This window comes from Dermochelys coriacea, chromosome 10, assembly GCF_009764565.3.
Source record: "Dermochelys coriacea isolate rDerCor1 chromosome 10, rDerCor1.pri.v4, whole genome shotgun sequence".
In the NCBI taxonomy this organism is placed as follows: Eukaryota; Metazoa; Chordata; order Testudines; family Dermochelyidae; genus Dermochelys; species Dermochelys coriacea.
In genome coordinates, this window is record NC_050077.1 from 63,546,609 (window position 1) to 63,566,823 (window position 20,215).

General features: G+C 40.0%; 1 protein-coding gene across 4 annotated transcripts in view; it reads right to left on the minus strand.

Annotated features, from left to right (window-relative positions):
• The window catches only part of SCG3 (secretogranin III), a 63,065-nt gene that overhangs the window by 31,080 nt on the left and 11,770 nt on the right, over positions 1–20,215 (minus strand). For 2 of the 4 annotated variants that reach the window (XM_043493260.1, XM_043493261.1), the window contains 8 exons: positions 11,149–12,223; positions 10,427–10,479; positions 9,772–9,817; positions 9,470–9,679; positions 8,065–8,207; positions 6,844–7,005; positions 6,320–6,506; positions 206–319 (listed from right to left, as the gene is read on the minus strand). In XM_043493260.1, coding sequence (XP_043349195.1) covers positions 206–319; positions 6,320–6,506; positions 6,844–7,005; positions 8,065–8,207; positions 9,470–9,679; positions 9,772–9,817; positions 10,427–10,479; positions 11,149–11,236 — 1,003 coding nt within the window. In that variant the 5' untranslated portion in view covers positions 11,237–12,223. Of the gene's footprint in view, positions 1–205; positions 320–6,319; positions 6,507–6,843; positions 7,006–8,064; positions 8,208–9,469; positions 9,680–9,771; positions 9,818–10,426; positions 10,480–11,148; positions 12,224–20,215 lie in introns of those variants that run through there. The other 2 variants (XM_043493262.1, XM_038418862.2) reach the window with 2 other exon arrangements.

The window sequence follows — 20,215 nt, forward strand, 5'->3', positions numbered from 1 at the left end:
CATTTCATAAGACAAAAACAGTGAAACATATGAAATTCAATACTATTATGAAGAATGATCATAAAAGTGATGCCTCAATATTCTGAGTGATCATGCCTGAAATAAGACTGGCATCAAGTGGGATGACAATATAATTATCACTGTTAGTGGTATAAGAATTTAGGATGAATAACATAATTATAAAGAGTAAAGTATGTGCTCTTACCCAGATACGAAACACCTTCTTCTGGTGTGATTGTTCCATATTTAACCATCATCTTCACAAAATCAATCAGTGTCTTCATGATAGTTATTAGGGTTTCTTTTTCTTTTGCCTCCTCTGTGTTAAGGGACAAAGCAAAATATAAGTAGTCAGAACTATGGCCAAGAGATTGAGTCCTGAAAACTTTTTGTCATGTTCACGGATAAAAAACATGTTCTGGTCATGAAAAGAAAAGGCTGAGATGGCTTAGTGAAGAGGAGAGGTGTCCTATGTCTTATGTAATGAACTAAAACTGCTCCTTCAAAGCTATTATGGCCTACTGCGGAAAAAAGTACTGTAGAGATCTAGTCAGGCCCAAATCTATTCCCCAGTAGCCAACCCAGAACAACTTTACAAAGCCCCTGAATTACAAAGCTGTAGGGGCTGCATCTTATTCGGAGCAGTTATTCACCCTCAGAAGCTGGCAGTTGCTCCGTTACCCAATTTCACTCATTCTGTAAGGCACAGTCCATGACTTCGTTTGTGGTTGTCAGCAGGGGAGCCTCCCCAATATCTGATGTGGAAGGATGGGCTCTTCTCACCAGGAATCACAATGGACTCTGCAGCCCAGGGCATATGTCCCTGGTTGCGACCTTCAGAATAATGCTTGTCACTTGGGCCTAGATTTTTAAATGTATTTAGGTGTTGCTGTGCTCAGCATCACAAAACCAAACAGATTTAGGATCTTTCAAAAGGGAATATCACTTTCAAAAGGGATTTAGGCACTTAGAAGTCTAATCCTAGGGACAATCAATTAGGCACGGTGATGCTGAGTCCAGCAGTGCATCAGTACCTTTAAAAATCTTGGCCTTAGCTTTTCTATAGAGCTTTTTGTCTGTGTATCTCAAAGCACTTTATGAAGGAGGGCAAGTATCATTATCTCTATTTTACAGATGAGGAAACTAAGGGCATGTTTACACTGCAGCAGGAAGTGAGCCTTCCAGCCTGGGTAGACTGACTCATGCTAGCAGGGCTCAAGCTAGCACACTAAAAATAGCAAGTATGGATGTGACTTTGGCAGCAGCTCAGGCTCTCAAGCCCACCTGACCCCCCTCACGGGTGATCTTGGGTGGCTAGCCTGGGTCTCTGAAAGAACTGCCATGTCCACACTGCTATCTTTAATGTACTAGCTTGAGTCTACCTACCTAGCTGCCCTTGGAGGCTTACTCTCAGCTTCAGTGTAGACGTACCCTGAGGTAAAGTGACAATGGTCACCCAGCAGGCCAGGGACAGAGTTGGGACTAGAACCCAGGTTTTCTGATTGCCAGTCCACTTCCCTAGCCACTGGACTACATACCTCTCCCCATCTTCTTATTTATCTGGGAAGAACCTATCACAGTACTGGCATTATATCCTGCCCTGCACTAGCAAGATAGCTCAGAGACTTTCTGCTTGGGCACTACTCCTCTGTTCTTCCCAAACTTATGACTCAGAAGAGCGAGCCCCTAAATTGTCAGCCTGACACAGAGTGGGTTACATGAAAGCAAAACTATATTTTACCACTTTAAAGTCTATTTACTTAGTCACATCAAGAAGATTAGTCTTCAATGACAATTACATTATTTTCTCATGGTGACATTCACTCCTGTGCAGAGGAACGGTATAAGAGCTATGCAGCACTTACATACCATGTAAATCCTCAAAACAGGGATGCTCCTCAGTATTTCACCCTCAGTGAGTAGCTCTGAAAGCTGATGTCAATGTAGATATAAAGATGTTTTCACTTACTGGTACTTTTACTTGAAACGTCTACAGAATGTGATGCCTGCATTCTCCCCTCAAGCAAAGACAGTAAAATCAACTGGCTGCTTATTATTTAGACCTTGAATCACTAGTCTTCGTACCTACACTACAGGGCTTTTTTCTTTAATTAAACAGACCTTTAAAAAGCCCAAGATCTAGGATGTGATGCATGGAGTTTATTTATTCATTTATACATGGCACTAATTGCAGTAGCATCTGGATCCTTCGCTTGAATTAAAAACATATCGTTAAAATAAATATTACAATCCACATAGCCGAAGCAAAAGACTGCCTTACTGTGTAAGATCAATAACTCCCTGTGCTGGCTACAGCTCGTTCTGTACCACCATTCAAATAGTCACTCAAAGGCCTGCCACCACACCTACTCCACTTCCATTGACGATTGATGGTGAATGATTGGATGGAACTTAACGCACTGGCTTGGCAGCTGAGAGGGAGATGTCATCCAGTGAATTTTTCTTATCTGGATTTAGCATGGATACAGGGTCTTAAGCGATCTGCATCATTTAAAACACTTCAGCTTTAATGGGAGAGGAAATCCTGTACTGGCAGGATTAGGACCCTAATTTACAGTGCTCTCAATGCTGCAATTCAATAATACCATTTAAAAAACAATCTGAAGGTCCTGATAACTGAGGGCTGAACAAGTCTTACACTATAAAGTCTCAATTTATACATAAAATGAGCTTAATGTTTCAATAATGCATATTCCACAGTCCTGGGGTGTTCTTTTACAGGTCTCATGTCCATTATATTTAACTTCCCAGCCCTAATTATACTCCAAAGAGAAGTGAAGCCAAAAAAAGAAACAAAAGCAGTAAGCTTTTTGCTCTAATGAGTAATTTCTGCATGTTTCTAAGGGGATAAACTCACAGAAATATGGCTGTAAATTGAAGCTGCCTGGTGCTGGAGGTGTGGATCTACACTACTGGTTCTTCAACCAAGTGTTAACCTAAACATGAGACTGGAAATAGTGGCTGGAAGAGAAAAGGCTTGAGAGGGTAAGATTACTCCACCTAACAGGGTTAGCCTAATGGAAGCAAGGGCAGGCTTTGTTGTAGAGCGCTCTCCCCGCCCCAAATTCCCTTTTTAATATCTCCGGGGCAAATCCTATTCCCAGTGTGGGATACTGGGTTGGGCTGAGGGGGTTGGATGGGGAGGGGGTGGACGGATGACAAGAGGAATCATCCCCCAGCTAGAGAGTGCCAGTGGACTCATTCTGAGATTATTATGAGGGTATTATTGCAGCCTCTGGACTTCAGCAATCTACACTGCTGTTGTGCCATCCCCCACTCAGTGGAAGTTAGGCTGGTGGACTAGCGCCCAGAACCCTTTTGTGCACTGAGGTGCAGGAGATCCCTCTGAGTCATGCTTCCCTATATGGAGGGGGTGCAAACACTTCCACTGTGCAGCAAAACTGCATCAGTTCCACTCTTCTCAAAGCCTGATGTGACTGCAGGAGTAAAGGGGATACAGAAGGATTTGCCTTTATTTGAATTACCATATTGTGCAATTAGGTGGAGAGTTAACTGGAGTACTCCCCTATCTGTTGTTGCATTGGCTTGTTGCTAGTCCTCTTGTGTTGTATAGCGTAAGGTATAGTTATTCAGAAGTCATCAGGACTTTTCCTAACATAGACAGGAGCAATTTTGACTCAGTAATCCAGAACATAAGGAAAGACCTTAAATCCCATGCTTTGTTAGCACTCTGTTTTTGTAGTAGAACAAGCACTAGTAAATAATTTTATCCCCAAAACTACAGTGTCTGTTCCAAATGCTGCCTTAGATATCCCAGCTTCATGTTTCCAACAATTAGAAACATCTTTCTCAATCTCCCTTTGAGTAATAAAGGCTCAGGATAAAAAAAGCCTCAATTTTTTTCAAGACAAGACTAGAAGAGCAGGGATTAAAGGTCTGATGCAAAGTTGATTGAAGCTAATAGAAAGACACCCAGGCTTTGAAGCAGACCCCAAATTTTAGTCCATCAAGCACAGGTAGCTGGATGAAGATTTTCCATTGTGAGTAAAGTTGGGATGTGAGAAAAACACGAGATCCTGACACTTGATACAATGTGAGAGATTTAAAACCAAAAAATCTAGCCTTTGAAATCCCCGAAATGCTTAACAAGAAAATTTATCTTTATTTATTTATTTATATTTATTTATTTATATATATTTTAAATATATATCATATTTATCTTAAGTTTATTCTTGCACCAGAAATGTATATCCTTCCAAGAACTACAAGATAAAAACCAATCTGGAGGCCAGAGAGTTGCCCAGGTACAATCAGCTGAAAGCTGCACCCAGAGTTATTGTACATTGTCTGAAATGTTCAAGAATCTAATTTAGAAGTGGTCTTATCCTCCAGCAATCATAATGAACTTCTTATACCTACAACTGGATAGCATACCTTGAGGTCAAAACTCCTTGTGATGGGAAATTATTTTTGGGGAGCAAGAATTAATGACCTTTTAAAAAAGGCTTGGAATAACATCTGTTCCTTATGCTATAGAGTAGCCAGGGGTTGTCATGAAATTAATAAATTTTAATACTCTGGCAAAAAGTTTACTGGACCCCTGGAGAACTTTGCAGGCTTGGACTCAAGGATTCTAATCTTTTCTGTCAATGCTTGAAAGGTGCAGGGACAAAGCAGCATGTGTCTCAGGACTGTCCAATGAAGAATACTGGAAGAAAATATAATTCTTTAAAGGCACGTCTTAGAAAAAGATATGAACATGGCAATGCCACTTTGTATATGGGAAACTCATATCAGATCCATGGGCTCACAAAGGGAGACAAAGTGTCCCAAGAGAAGTTTATGGATTGCCACACGGGTATGACTCACATATTGGAAAGGTATATCTGCACATTCAGCGTTGGGGTGGATCCTGACCCTCTCAGGGCCTGCTTCTTAGCCAGCGATTTCATGATAAATGGGAGCTAAAGTTAGAGCTAAATTAAACAGTGTCCATATATCCTACTTTCTTGCCCTATATACCCCTGACTTTCCTCATTACTTTTGCTCCTCATTCTTCTCTGCTCCATTCTATCACAGTTACATACCAAACAAGTCATTGCTATTTCTGCCTCAGCAGCATGAAACTCATCCACCCCCACACAGTTATGTGCATGGCCTTCCGCATGCTAAATTGCCACTAATGTACACAATGAGGAATCAGGTCCACTTTCAGGCAGGGCCAGGTGGAAACACTTTCCCTGCCTGTGCAGGTTTTTACATTGCTGCCTGTCAGTCAACACACAGCTGCAGGGTGTTGCATCTTCTCTCTCGTGGTTTGATACAGGCTGGCAGGGGAGGAGGGTGGAATACAAGAAGATATAGAGACATATGCAAAGGCTGGTATCCAGTTCCTTGTTCTTGACAACCTACTGAGGCATACAGGTCCCTCTCTGCTCTGTAGGCAGAGAGAGAAAACAGGAAGAACCATCACCTGAGGCTACCTAGAGGAAGAGAAAAAAAGAAGAACCCAAGCCTTCTGGAATGACCAGGGGAGAAAATCCCCTCTGGTTCCTGCTCCCCACTCATTGCCTGTGGAGATGTGTTGGGAGAGGATCCAGACTCCTGCAGAAAGAGGAATCTAAAGAGTAAGTGGTTACTGGCTACGATGGGGTGAGAGAGAGAGAGAATGTTGCTGGCTGTGGGGAGTAAGAGTGGGAGTGAAACCGAGTGTGTGCTGACAGTGTCTGTGGCTAGGTGCCACAATCTAGCTCATAATAAACTGGGACAGAATAATGCCTAACTCCAGAATAGCAAGAAGTGATTCAGGGCTTTCACTGCAATGTCTAACAAAGTCTGTGGTTTTGTGAATAGGGTGGGGAGGCTAAGGCCAATTTACCGGCACGATCATTGTGTTGATGATAATGTAGCCTGATTCACTTTTTGTATCTCCCTTAGCTTAGGAGACAAGGGTGTTACTGGAAATGTTTCTGGGTAAAACAACCTGCCATCTCTTTCATCTTATATCTTAGTGGGAGGAGATGAACAGAAGACAAATTCAAGGCTCCTGGGTCTCATATCACATGCCTGGTGGAGCTGCAGAGGTAGAATACTTTGCACCTGATAAATGAAGTTCATCACATCATTCTCTCTAGCTGATCTAGAAGTGAGGGTGATGAGAGCCAAAGGGAGTTGTGTTCAGCCTCCTCATCTTAAGGAAAGCCCTTAAGATATGGGGCTTTGAAGTTAGAGGGAAGGGATTTCAGGCTGAGAGGAAGAAAATGGGGGAATCCTTTGCACCTAGATTTTTTTACTAAATATTTCTATAAACACATGACAGAGAAAATATAGAGCTCACCGGAGTTAAGACTTTTTAGTAGTCCATAAAAGTTTGGGAAATACTGGAGGTCCTCAAAATTATCCTCAGAAGGCAGCTCGTTTCTTCTTTCCAAGACACTGGAGGAGGGCCAGGTATTATCCAAAGTATCGTCAATTTCTCCATTCATAACACCAACTTGATCAGCAATGTTTGGTGTCTCCACAAACAACATTGAAAAATAAAAAAATATGTAAGTACATGGATATGGATGATGTCATTAAAAGACCAACAAACAGCATAATTTTCTTATGCTGGGTCTCAACTAGAGCCAGCATTTCTGTAATTAGAAGGAGGTCAATGAGTTACTCAGTTATTCCAATTTTGGATCTTGTTATAAACTTTTATGTAATGCATTGCTCATATTTTTTAGTTGCTGGCATTTCTTTAAAAATCTTTTTATCATTTCCAAATTGAACAAATTATTCCCTGAAGCACAGAACAGTACATTGGTCTTCTCAGACTATTTGGTATGTGAGTCAAAACAATTAGCTAACAATAATTACCATTTTTTCCTCTTGCTTTTCTTCTGTATCACTGTCTGTTCTGCTTGGAGGGTAATCAAGATCTTCTGATTCCTTCTCATGATCTTTTGCTTCATTAGCAATTAACTGCTGTAAAACCTCAGCTACTTCATCCTCTAATGTATAGGCCTGGCTCTCTGTGATCTGTTAATAATTTAATAATAGGATTTGGTTTTTTTCTTAAATTTAATATGTAATTTGAGAATTGAACTTTATAAACTGATCTTATGTATGTTAGTTACTTAGCTAGTTTGCTTCAAGACTGAATGTAGCCAAATTAAGTTAAAAACCTACACAGACATTTTTTCCCACGAAATAAAGGACTGGCTTTTGCTATATATCAGTACAGTGCCTAGCACAATGGGTCACTGAACTGATTGTAGCCTGTAGATGCCACTAAGAAATAAATATTCGATAGAGTACAGTTACATAAAGATGGAAAATAAAATCAATTGTCCACAGCTCCACTAAAATGCATTTGCTCTTTTATGTTCCTTCTTAACTATTTTTTGAGCCTGGATTCGGTCCTGCAACTGTTCCACACAGATCTCCCATTCAAATTGGTGGGAGTTCAGCATGCAGCAAGTGGAGGTTTAATAGGATAGATAATAGTACTATTAGATTAAAACGTAAGGACTGGGTAGAGCAGTAGGTTAAAACACCAGCCCGTCATCTCTGGAGACCTAGAATCAAATCCATTTTATGCCATAAATCAACAACAACAAGCAGCACTTATTGCACCAGATTCTCAGCTGGTGTAAATCACTGTAGTGTCACTGAAGTCAATGGAGCTATGCTGATTTACACCATTTGGAGCATCATTTACAAAAATCACAAGGCACTTGACAATACAAAAGAATTCAATGAAAACAAAAAGTGAAATGGAAGTAAAAATGAATGTGCTGCTCTCTTTCTTGTCCTCAGTGGACTTTTATTTACACACCACAAAACCATTTTACAATTCGGCATCTTTCATAGCAAAGCTCAGGGCTGGAATAGCAGGGTTATTGAAGGATAAGATTGATGTGCAATGGCACAATTGAATTGAGAAGCTTGCTTATAGCCTGACTCTCACGCTTCCTGATTCAAGCCAGTGTCATTAACTTTTCAGTTGCACAGACACTGCATTCAGCCCAACTATTAAACAAAGAAGGGAAAATAAACTGACAAAATAGCTAGATGAAATGACAATAGGAAACTTACTAGACCCAGATTTAGAAGCTTTGAGACAATTTTGTCAAATACTCCTCTATCATTTTCCTCATAAATTCTCGTGGCAATCTTCTGGACAATGTCTTCAGCAGTTAAGGGAGTGCCATCTAACTGATGAAGACCATCTGGATCATCTAAAAGGATTACAGTTTAACTATTCACTGAACATCTCTTTTTCATTTGATTTAGGTATCTTTTAAAAAAAGATGTGTACGTTGCTTTCTCCTTTCAACACAAACATCCACTTTTCTCCAAATGTTGAAGTAGGGTTACAGTATTTTGTAAAGCATCACATCAATAACAATACAATGGTCTTAACACACAAGTGCTTACCCTTTCTGAAAAATGCCTTTCTCTGGCTGAAGCTTTCTAATAAGCACAGGGAAATATATTCAATTGCTGTTTGTAGAAAAGTACTTTAAAATGATATACCATTGCTCCCGTATATGCTTGCGTTGTTGGTATTTTATTTTAATCGTATGGCTTTGTAGAACAAAACAGGTCATGTTGTTTATTTCCTGTTTGGATTTCAGTAAATCAAAGGTTCAATCCTGCAATCCTTACTTAGGCAAATAATGCCATTCTAAGCCAATGCGACAGTGAATATGATGAGCAGGCTTTGACCCATGACCAGTCGGTTTTGGTATAAATATAAAACACCTTGAGCCAAATACTGCTTACCTTACTCATAGGACTTACTTAACCCACTGAAGTCAATTAACTACTCCTTCAAGTAAAGCAGGCATAATCTGGTCCTAAATCATTTTTCATTCTCCACTATGTGAAAAATAACAAATGTGCTAAATAGACTTAATATCTGAAATAAACAGGTATGCAAATCAGGTAGTTCTATATCACTAATACATACATTCTTTTTACTAATTGAAATTTATATATTTTTATTTTTAAAGTGGTTTTGAGGTATAACACCATCAGGATACCCCTACCACTGAATATGAAAGCTCTAAAAAATATGCAGATTACACATTTGGAGCAAATCTATGCAAGTTGTCTGTGAAAACTGCCAATAATTGTAGGTTTCAGAGTAGCAGCCATGTTAGTCTGTATCTGAAAAAAGAGAGTACTTGTGGCACTTTAGAGACTAACAAATTTAAGCTGTAGCTCACAAAAGCTTATGGTCAAATAAATTTGTTAGTCTCTAAAGAGCCACAAGTACTCCTTTTCTTTTTGCCAATAATTGTGAAATTCTTTGTGCTTTTGTGTCAAGCTGCACTTCCTATGTGGTAGGTTTCTAAAAAAAATTGACAATAACTTAAATTTATAGACCACTGATGAGTATTGTGCATTTTTAGGTAGGTAATTTTGTATGATCCATAACTGCAGTAACTTGCATGAAAAATCAAAGCTAGATGTTACTGAAAAGATTATGAAATACCTTGAATTTTATAATCCAGTCCACTTTTAGTGGAGTCATAGTCATCTACCAGCCTGCGGTTCTTGGTGGAGTCTGCATCATCAGGGGCCGGTTGTTGATGATCATGTAGGATTGATTCCCTCTCCTTTTCATTCCTCTCTTTTTCTGTTACTGACTTTAGCAGGTTCAAGTCATCAGTAAAGGAATAATTTCTGAATTCTGGATTATTTTCTGGAAAATTTATGAACACACATGTCATATAATCTAACCCTCACAATATTTTACTATGTAGATTAATATAATTAGTAGGGGACATGTTTTACCTATAGGGAGTGTTTTCCTGATCTTGCCTGCCCCAGCTTCTGCAATCTGGTGTGTGAGAACAAATCCGAGATGGGAACAATGAGTACATTGTAATCATACATTCTTTATTCAGTTATACACAATACAATTTATTTTATCAGACTTTATTCTGGAAAAGCCATAGGGCCTGATCTGCACTCTTTATTCAGGAGTTAGGAAGTTTGCCTAAATATGATCAAGCTCTTAGGGTTGTTGGTAGGTTGTGGTGGTTTTTGTTTTTTGTAACATTGTATCTTTGGGTTAAAGAGCCTCTTGGTGGAAAGTTGTAATAGACTGCAGATTCGTAGATGGATGCTGATCCCACTTTCCTTGTTCACCCCAAGCTCCCATTCTCTTCAGTGAGAGTTTGGGTGCTAAAGGATTTGTTGTGCTGTTGGATGCTAGATAACTTTAGCATCTAGGCCAGTAAAACTTTCTTTTAGCTCACTATTAATACTTATGAATTACTGGAACTCTAAGACATTTCACCAAAGGCTTCCAATGTTAATTTTACTCTTAGAGTTTCTGTTCAGCTGTTGAGAGTCTCATCAGTCTCACAACTGAAAGCTCACAAAATTATATTTACTACAGTTAAAATTGTTAAAAAGCATTTTGATAATTTTTCATTTTACCTACCTGTTCCTCCAATGGTCTCTCTTCACTTAATTCTCTGTTATATATACCTTTATCTAGAATAAATACATACATATATTCAGTTATGATATGTGTTATGCACACAGAGGCAGCATAGTATTTAAAAAATGAATTGTAGTTTTTTTCCTAAGAACACATGCATTGAAAATTGATGTCAAATATAAAACCTTGTGAAATAAAATCAATACATCTGGAAAGAAGGGGGAATAAGCCACACGTTTAAATTAGGAGAAAAAAGAAATAGTTGTTTTTTCCTCCTCTAAGAGAAGGCTCTACATACTGGACTAACCTTATGCTCTCTGATCAGAAAAATAACAAACGCATTAAAAAAAACTTGTGTAAGAGCATGACTAAAATAGTAATAGCATAATCGGATTGGCATAATCAAGAGATTAAAAGATCTATGACATCCAGAACACCACCAGAGAAGGAGACAAAGATTTGAAAGCTACTGCAGGACAGAGAAAACAGCCCTGGGAAAAGAACAAAATGTGAATTAAGAACCGATCCCCACCCCTCTACCTATTTTTTAAAATCTATTTTCAGTTTAAAATGCTCCCTCCCACCCCTCCAGTTCAGTGTGTTGATTCCTTGGGATCTAATCGTGTTTAGCCAAGGGAGAGCAAAGTTGTAACTCTACCTCATTGATTCCATGGAAAAGTTTCCCCATCTTGGTGCAAAGGGATAATGAGGTCATGACTTACCTCTGCTGCTCTCGGGCTTAGGGAAGCCGTGAACCTGGCTCACGATCAGCGCCAGGACCTGAACCAGCGCCGTCCAGTTGAAAACCATCCTTGTGGCCTTCGGGGTAGCTGCTAGAGGCGAGGCTGGCTGCAGAGCTCGCAGAGAGGCGGGCTCGCTGGACTGAGGAATGGGGAGGCGCCCTGCTTTGCCCAAGCCGGCTTTGTGTGTAACCTGAGCCCCAACCCGCGGCGCCGAACCCCGCACCAGCCTGCGGCGGAGGCACAGGGAGCTGTCCGAGCCTCCTGGTGCTGAAGGCCCAGGAGCTGCCGCGGCTAGAAGCAGCCGGCGGGATTGAGGGCTAGGGCGTGGTGCCGTATTGTTCAGCCCCTTGGTCCCTTCCCTGGCAGAAGTGGATGAGCTGGTCCCTCTTGATGGCTCGGGACAGGAGTGGGAGGAGACAAGGCGGGGGGGGGGGGAGTTGCAGATGGAGGAGCATGCGTGCACCACCTGGCTCCACAGCACGGGCTCACCCTGCTGGCTGGAGCTCTCCGGGCCAGGGCTGGGACGGCGCTGCTGCCGCCGTACTAATGAGCTCCCTTTCCAATGCAAAGACAGAGGCTTCCCATTCCCCTTCTGATCTGCAGGACAACAAGGTCACCGCCTAGCTAGCTTCCGGGGAGGCGTCAGTGTCTCCCCAGAGGAGAAGGTCAAATCGGACTGAGGCGTTTTTATGGTATCCATCAAACTGATGCACATGACATATGATTCATGGGCAGCGTGGGCCAGCTTTATTTCCTAATTGCATTGAGATGGGACTGAATAGCACGGTTTAATTGTAAGGCAATCTTTAGGAGAACACCCAAGGGAGAATCAGATCATGCTATTCAAAGCCCGGTATCACAGAAAGATTTGGTTTGGAGTCAACACAGAAAAGCAGCATGTTACCAGCTTCATACTCTTTAAAGGTGAAATTCGCCCCTCTTTAGCAGGCCAGCCCATGCACCACTTAATTTCACCGTCCAGGCATCTTCATGAATTATTCTTTTTATTCCATAGGCAGGGCACCATCAAAAGCGTAGCCGCAGCACATCTTGCCTATGAATAAAGAAAAAAGAAACAGGAGCACAACTGAAAAGAGAAAATAGATCTAGAGGCTTAATTATGAATAACCAGACACATGATTATATATGTAAAATAAAATGTAACCACAACAAATACTCTTCTGTGATTCCCCTGCAATATGAGGAATATATTTCCTTATCTCAGTTTTATGTTTGGAAAAAAGGTCATGGCCTGTGCCTGCAGCAGTTCTATTTCAGGACTAGTGAGAATCTTAAATAAGACTATTGGGTCTGCTTGAAAAATGGGAGATTAATTATGGTAACATCTTCAAAAAAAGGCTTCTAATTTTGCACCCACAGTTAACTGTGGATGGAAAACTGAAAGTGTAATTGAAAAATTTCAGTATTAACTAACTGATTGCATCTCAATAGTTAGAGTGGTGATAGCTGATAGAATTTCTGTCTAAAGAATCCCAATTTAGAAAAGCACTGGAGGTAAATTTACCAATCTGGAGCATGGTTCTGCAACTCTGAAATCTGAGAACAGAGACTGCAGTGGAGTGGTTCAAACTTCAGCTAGTTCCTTACACCAACTATTATAGAAATACTTGGGAAAATGTGTAGAACCACAGAAATGCAAATAATGTCATAAGTGTTAGTAATGTCTCAGTTTCCTATCTGTCCATTTAGCCATATATCAATCTATCTATATTTGTATAGAAGCCACAATGGATTAATAGCCATCTCTCCTCCGTACAGTTTTTAAATAGAATAGTGGTAGCAATGATGGAAGCTCTTATGTACATAAGATTCCCTGCACCCTGCTCAGAGCAAGTCAAATGACATTTAGTTAAACAACAGGTAATCACAGGAGACTTATCTACATTATGGCTCTCACTATTACTATCACTGCTGGAGCTGCACTAGGGTTAGCCATGATGCAGGAAAACATAGACAGAACATAACATAAACATAAACAGAAGCTGCCCCACAATTTAAGACCACATGGGATAAGCAACTGACTATCGCTGGTAGTTTCCAAAAGAAAATATACAGTATTTCTTTCCATTTAATTTACAACTGCAATCAGAAATCAGATATCTAAATGGGTGCAGTATGAGCACATATAATTGAACCAGTTTTTACTTGCAAGTACAAAGTACACTCACGATGCTACAGACTGTTTCTGAACATTTGGCCAAATATGCATTATAATACACTAATAACAAGCATGAACTACAACAGGGGTTCTCACTTCATTGCACCGTGACCCCCTTCTGAAAAACAAAAAATACTATATGATCCCAGGAGGGGGGACCGAAGCCTGAGCCCACCCAAGCCTTGCCACTCAGGGTGGGGTGGGGGGGCAAAGCCAAAGCCTCACCTCCTCTGGTGGGAGTGGGGGGCAAAGCCAAAGCCCAAAGTCTTCAGCCCCAGGTGGGGGCCTACAACCTGAGCCCAGGGCTTAGGCTTCAGTCCCAGGTGGTGGGGCTCAGGCTTTGGCTTTAGCCCCAGGCCCCAGCAAGTCTAAGCCACCCCATTAAAACAGGGTCCCGACCCACTTTGGGGTCCCGACCACAGTTTCAAAACCCTTGCACTACAACATATAACAACACAATATACACTAATCATAAGAACATAAGAATGGCCATACTGGGTCAGACCAAAGGTCCATCCAGCCCAGTATCCTGTCTGCCGACAGTGGCCAATACCAGGTGCCCCAGAGGGAGTGAACCTAACAGGTAATGATCAAGTGATCTCTCTCCTGCCATCCTTCTCCACCCTCTGACAAATAGAGGCTAGGGACACCATTCTTTACCCATCCTGGCTAACATCCATTAATGGACTTAACTTCCATGAATTTATCCAGTTCTCTTTTAAACCCTTTTATAGTCCTAGCCTTCACAACCTCCTCAGGCAAGGAGCTCCACAGGTTGACTCTGCGCTGAGTGAAGAAGAACTTCCTTTTATTTCTTTTAAACCTGCTACCCATTAATTTCATTTGGTGACCCATAGTTCTTATATTATGGGAACAAGTAAATAGCTTTTCCTTATTCACTTTCTCCACATCACTCATAATTTTATATACCTCTATCATATCCCCCCTTAGTCTCCTCTTTTCCAAGCTGAAAAGTCCTAGCCTCTTTAATCTCTCCTCATATTGGACCCGTTCAAATGCCTAATCATTTTAATTGCCCTTTCTGAACCTTTTCTAATGCCAGTATATCTCTTTTTGAGATGAGGGGATCATATCTGTATGCAGTATTCAAGATGTGGGCGTACCCTGGATTTATATAAGGGTAATAAGGGATTCTCCATTTTATTCTCTATCCCTTTTTTAATGATTCCTAACATCCCGTTTGCTTTTTTGACTGCTGCTGCACATTGCATGGACGTCTTCAGAGAACTATGAACAGTAAGTCCAAGATCTTTCTCTTGATTAGTTGTAGCTAAATTAGCTCCCATCATATTGTATGTATAATTGGAGTTATTTTTTCCAAAGTGCATTACTTTACATTTATCCACATTAAATTTCATTTGCCATTTTGTTGCCCAATCACTTAGTTTTGTGAGATCTTTTTGAAGTTCTTCACAGTCTGTTTTGGTCTTAACTATCTAGAGCAGTTTAGTGTCATCTGAAAACTTTGCCACCTCACTGTTTACCCCTTTCTCCAGATCATTTATGAATAGATTGGTCCTAGGACTGACCCTTGGGAAACACCACTAGTTACCCCTCTCCATTCTGAAAATTTACCATTTATTCCTACCCTTTGTTCCCTGTCTTTTAACCAGTTCTCAATCCATGAAAGGATCTTCCCTCTTATCCCATGACAATTTAATTTACGTAAGAGCCTTTGGCGAGGGACCTTGTCAAAGGCTTTCTGGAAATCTAAGTACACTATGTCCACTGGATCCCCCTTGTCCACGTGTGTTGACCCCCTCTAATAGATTAGTAAGACATGATCTTGCTTTACAGAAACCATGTTGACTTCTGTGCAACAATTTACGTTCTTCTACGTGTCTGACCATTTTATTCTTTACTATTGTTTCAACTAATTTGCCAGGTACTGACGTTAGACTTAGCAGTCTGTAATTGCCAGGATCACCTCTAGAGCCCTTCTTAAATATTGGCGTTACATTAGCTATCTTCCAGTCATTGGGTACAGTAGCTGATTTAAAGGACAGGTTACAAACCATAGTTAATAGTTCTTTCAGAACTCTTGGGTGAATGCCATCTGGTCCCAGTGACTTGCTACTGTTAAGTTTCTCAATTAATTCCAAAACCTCCTCTAGTGTCACTTCAATCTGTGACAATTCCTCATATTTGTCACCTACAAAAGATGGCTCAGGTTTGGGAATTTCCCTAACATCCTCAGCCATGAAGACTGAAGCAAATAATTAATTTAGTTTCTCTATGATGACTTTATCGTCTTTAAGTGCTCCTTTTGTATCTTGATCGTCCAGGGTCCCCACTGGTTGTTTAGCAGGCTTCCTGCTTCTGATGTACTTAAAAACATTTTGTTATTACCTTTTGAGTTTTTGGCTAGCTGTTCTTCAGACTTCTTTTTGGCTTTTCTTATTACATTTTTACATTTAATTTGGCAGTGTTTATGCTCCTTTCTATTTACCTCACCAGGATCTGACTTCCACTTTTTAAAAGATGCCTTTTTATCTCTCACTGTTTCTTTTATATGATTGTTAAGCCTCGTGGCTCTTTTTTAGTTCTTTTACTGTGTTTTTTAATTTGGGGCATATATTTAAGTTGAGCCTCTATTATGGTATCTTTGAAAAGTGTCCATGCAGCTTGCAGGGATTTCACTCGTCACTGTACTTTTTAATTTCTGTTTAACTAACCTCCTCATTTTTGCATAGTTTCCCTTTCTGAAATTAAATGCCACAGTGTTGGGCTGTTGAGGTGTTCTTCCTACCACAGGAATGTTAAATGTTATTATATTATGGTCACTATTTCCAAGTGGTCCTGTTATAGTTACCTCTTGGACCAGAGCCTGCGTTCCACTCAGGACTAGATCGACAGTTGCCTCTCCCCTTGTGGAGCTGTACCAGCTGCTCCAAGAAGCAGTCATTTAAAGTATTGAGAAATTTTGTCTCTGCATTTCGTCCTGAGGTGACATGTACCCAGTCAATATGGGGATAATTGAAGTCCCCCACTATTATTACGTTTTTTATTTTGATAGCCTCTCTAATCTCCGTTAGCATTTCATTGTCATTATCACCGTCCTGGTCAGGTGGTCGATAATAGATCCCTACTGTTATATTCTTATTAGAGCATGGAATTACTATCCATAGAGATTCTATGGAACATGTGGATTCATTTAAGATTTTTATTTCATTTGATTCTACATTTTCTTTCACATATAGTGCCACTCCCCACCCCGCACCACCTGTTCTGTCCTTCTGATTTTGTACCATTGATTGGAAGGATTGTGTCCCATTGATTTGTCCTCACTCCACCAGTCTTCTGTGATGCCTATTATATCAATATCCTCCTTTAACATTCTCCTTTAATCATCAGAATATATTGAAGGAATATCATTGTCAGAAAAGTAACTTGGTAAAAAAAATCCACCTTTTTTCTCAATAAATCTGTGGCTTTATTTGGAATCATCTACTTTTTTTTACAGACAAAAATAAGTTTTTACTATTTCCTACTTCTCTTCATACTGCAGACACAGACGGCAAAAAGCATGTGTGGTATTCTATTTTGGCTCATGCATTATCAAATAAGCTCCTATTGTAGAATTGTTTGTTACTGGTGATGACGCATGAACCAGAAAGCAGACAATTTGACAGTCAAATGCCAGGACGAATTTACAGGAGTAGCAACTAAAAAAATCCAAACTCTTTATTGGTAAATTGAGTACATTTGACATGCAGACACTGAGAATAAAATTCTGATCCCATCAACGTTATTTTACACTCACATTTTGGGATATAACCACTCTTTAGGTTTATAATTAACAAGAAAAGCAGGAATTGAATATATTACATGAATGCAACATTGCATCCTTACGCGAAGGGAGCAGTTTTATTTTGTGTTCTTTATTTCTCTACCTTAATGTTGCATTAATGCTAAGTCTCCACATTAAGCATCCTTGTTATTTAAAGGGAAAGAAATTGTTAGAAAAAGAGTTATTAGCCAACCTGAATCATCCATAATAGAAATACCCCAAATTGGTCATTCTTAACAGTGCTTGTAAGTCACATAACATGTGACTTGGCCCTGGTACTACAAATATATATGTGCATACCTTTATGCATGGCAAGTAGTCCTGTTGACTTCAGTGGAACTACTCACTGCACATCAAGTTAGTCTTTGCAGAATTGAGGCCTTAGATTACATATTCTTCATGGCAGTGATTGTCTTTGTTCTATTTTTACAATGGGGCTGGGGCCTCTAGGTGTTACCACAATAAAAATAATAAATAATAAAATTGAGCTAATCATCCTCCAGAGCTTATGCAAATTCCATCATCTTCACTAAGAGAATAATTATTATCTTCATTTAACTGAAAACATTCGGTGTGCAAAGCTTAGAAGCTTTGCCAGCTTCACTCACACAGTAGGATGTCTTCAAAAGGGATAGTCTAAACTATGTTGTCCTTAACAAATGTAGTCCTTAAAAATATCTAAGAACACAAACAGAAAGCTTTTAATACATCTTCATGAAATTGCCAACTTTAAATGTTTTAATTTTCAGACTACAGACCTGAGTTTCCTCCTAATTGCTTTGTTAATATCAGAGAGGTACAAAAACAAGCCAACCAATTTAAAGCTTTTATCTTCAAGTCAAATTTTCTGATCAGACATATAAGGAAAATTATTTTTCCCTTGCAATCATATAACTCAAAAATGGTTGACACAGCTTGCTCACTCTCTAAATCAATTAATCCTTGGGTTGAAATTAAATATGGGATATTTCAATCCAAAAAGAATTTGAGAAAATCATGTAAAACTAAAAAAAAAAGGTGTATGTGTCTGTATTTTAAATGGAAGTAGGCATTCAACCTTAGCAAAATGGAAAGCCTGCTATTCTGCTATCATGAGCAAGCTGACTGACTCTCACTGATTTCAGTGGAACTAGGATTTTCCCCTATTTACTATTCAGCAATGGAAAAAAGCTTTCACATCTGTATTCAAAAATACATCAACAATTATGTGAGCATAGCTTGTAGCAATTGGTGGAAAATCCCAATATACCAGGCCTAGAAATGCCTGATCTCAGAGATCAGAGAGAAATGAATAGACAAACAGTGCATTTTCCTTTAGGGGGTGAAATATAGACTGAGGCTGTCAGTTAGACACAGTGGTTCCCTCCTCCACATATTTATGCCATTGCTGTCTTGATGCCTGTTGTGTTCCACCCTTAGCATCATCTATGAGGTTCTCCTTCCATATAGAAGCATGGGAAGTTACATTGTTGTGTTTCAGGGCAGTTCTGAGACATGGCCAAAGCCTGAGGTATGTGACTGACAAAAAAAGCAAGAGATGGGGGCCACTGAAATCAGGATTAAGCTCCTTCAGTGTCAAACTGCTGAGGACAACAAGGCTTTTGCTTTTAGCACCTGTTGTAATTTAATACCTGTGAAACAGACGTAAAAGTGATCATATAAAATGAATCCTATTTGGAAAAGATGGAGTATTGCATGGGGGAAAAAATGGTATCTAAAGACAGTCAGACTCATGAATTTCAAGGTTTTCACTTTCTCACCACAAATATTATTTTTCACAGGTAAGAAATTTTAGGTTTAATTTAAAAGTGGAACAAAAATCATAAGTGACACTCAAGGGCTGCATTCTGCAAACCCTTACTGATATGAACAATCTTTGCTTGTAGGACTACTACTATTGAGAGCAACAAAATCATATGAATCAGACCAACTCCTGAGCATCATCCTGGACTTGGACCTCTCTCTAGGTTCTCACATCCAGGCTATGCCTAAATCTTTAGAGCCCTGTGCAGATACAAAAAGTGTATCAGCATCGGAGCCACGATCCACAAAAATAGTCTGTGGATATCCGCATATTTGCAGAGCTCTAAACAGTGCTCCTATGGTAATATAAATAATAATAATGTTAGTGTTTGCAGTATCAAAACCACATGCTAGTTAAAGAGACAGTACTGAAACAAACAAGCAGCCATAACATTGTAAATGATGTGTCAGATCCTGGGTCTGTCTGAAGTGTACAGAATGCATGTAGGGATGGTATGGTGCAGTGGTGGCACCTTTCCGCTCCTGTGATCCTGGGGCCACTGTGAACAGGCCCAATTGCCCAGCATAAGAGCTAGAGCAGGCTGAGGGCTGCTTTCACTCATGCCAGTTGTTCTAAGGAGCTAAAACCACAACCAGAGATTGGCACATGCTTTGTTCCAGCCACACCCACTATGCCAGCAGAAGGGAGGTGGCTAAGCCTTTGGGGAGCTTCAACCTACTGGATAATCCATTTTACATTGATGTGATTGTACCAGGGCTGACTATACTGTCTCTCCAACCACATTCCATCAGCTATTTGGTAAAGCAGCTGCATCACAACACTAGAACAAGTTACCTAAGGAGGTTGTAGAATCTCCAAAATTGGAGGTTTTTAAAAACAGGTTAGACAAACACCTGTCAGGGACAGTCTAGATAATACTTAGCCCTGCCTCAGTGCAGGGGATTGGACTAGTTGAACTAGGTCAACTAGGTGAACTAGGTCGAGGTCCCTTACAATCCTACATTTCTATGATTCTGACACTATACCGTAGGATCCAGCCCAATATTTATTGCTGAACCAAGTTTAAAAAAAAAGAAAAGAAAAAGAAGGAAGTTTTAGCTTTTAATTACACTCTTCAGGTTACAAAACAGACTACATAGACTGCTTCCGCCGACGTGCACGAGCTGAAATTGTGGAAAAGCAGCATCGCTTACCCCATAACCTCAGCCATGCAGAACACAGTGCCATCCACAGCCCCAGAAACAACTCTGACATCATAATCAAAAAGGCTGACAAAGGAGGTGCTGTCGTC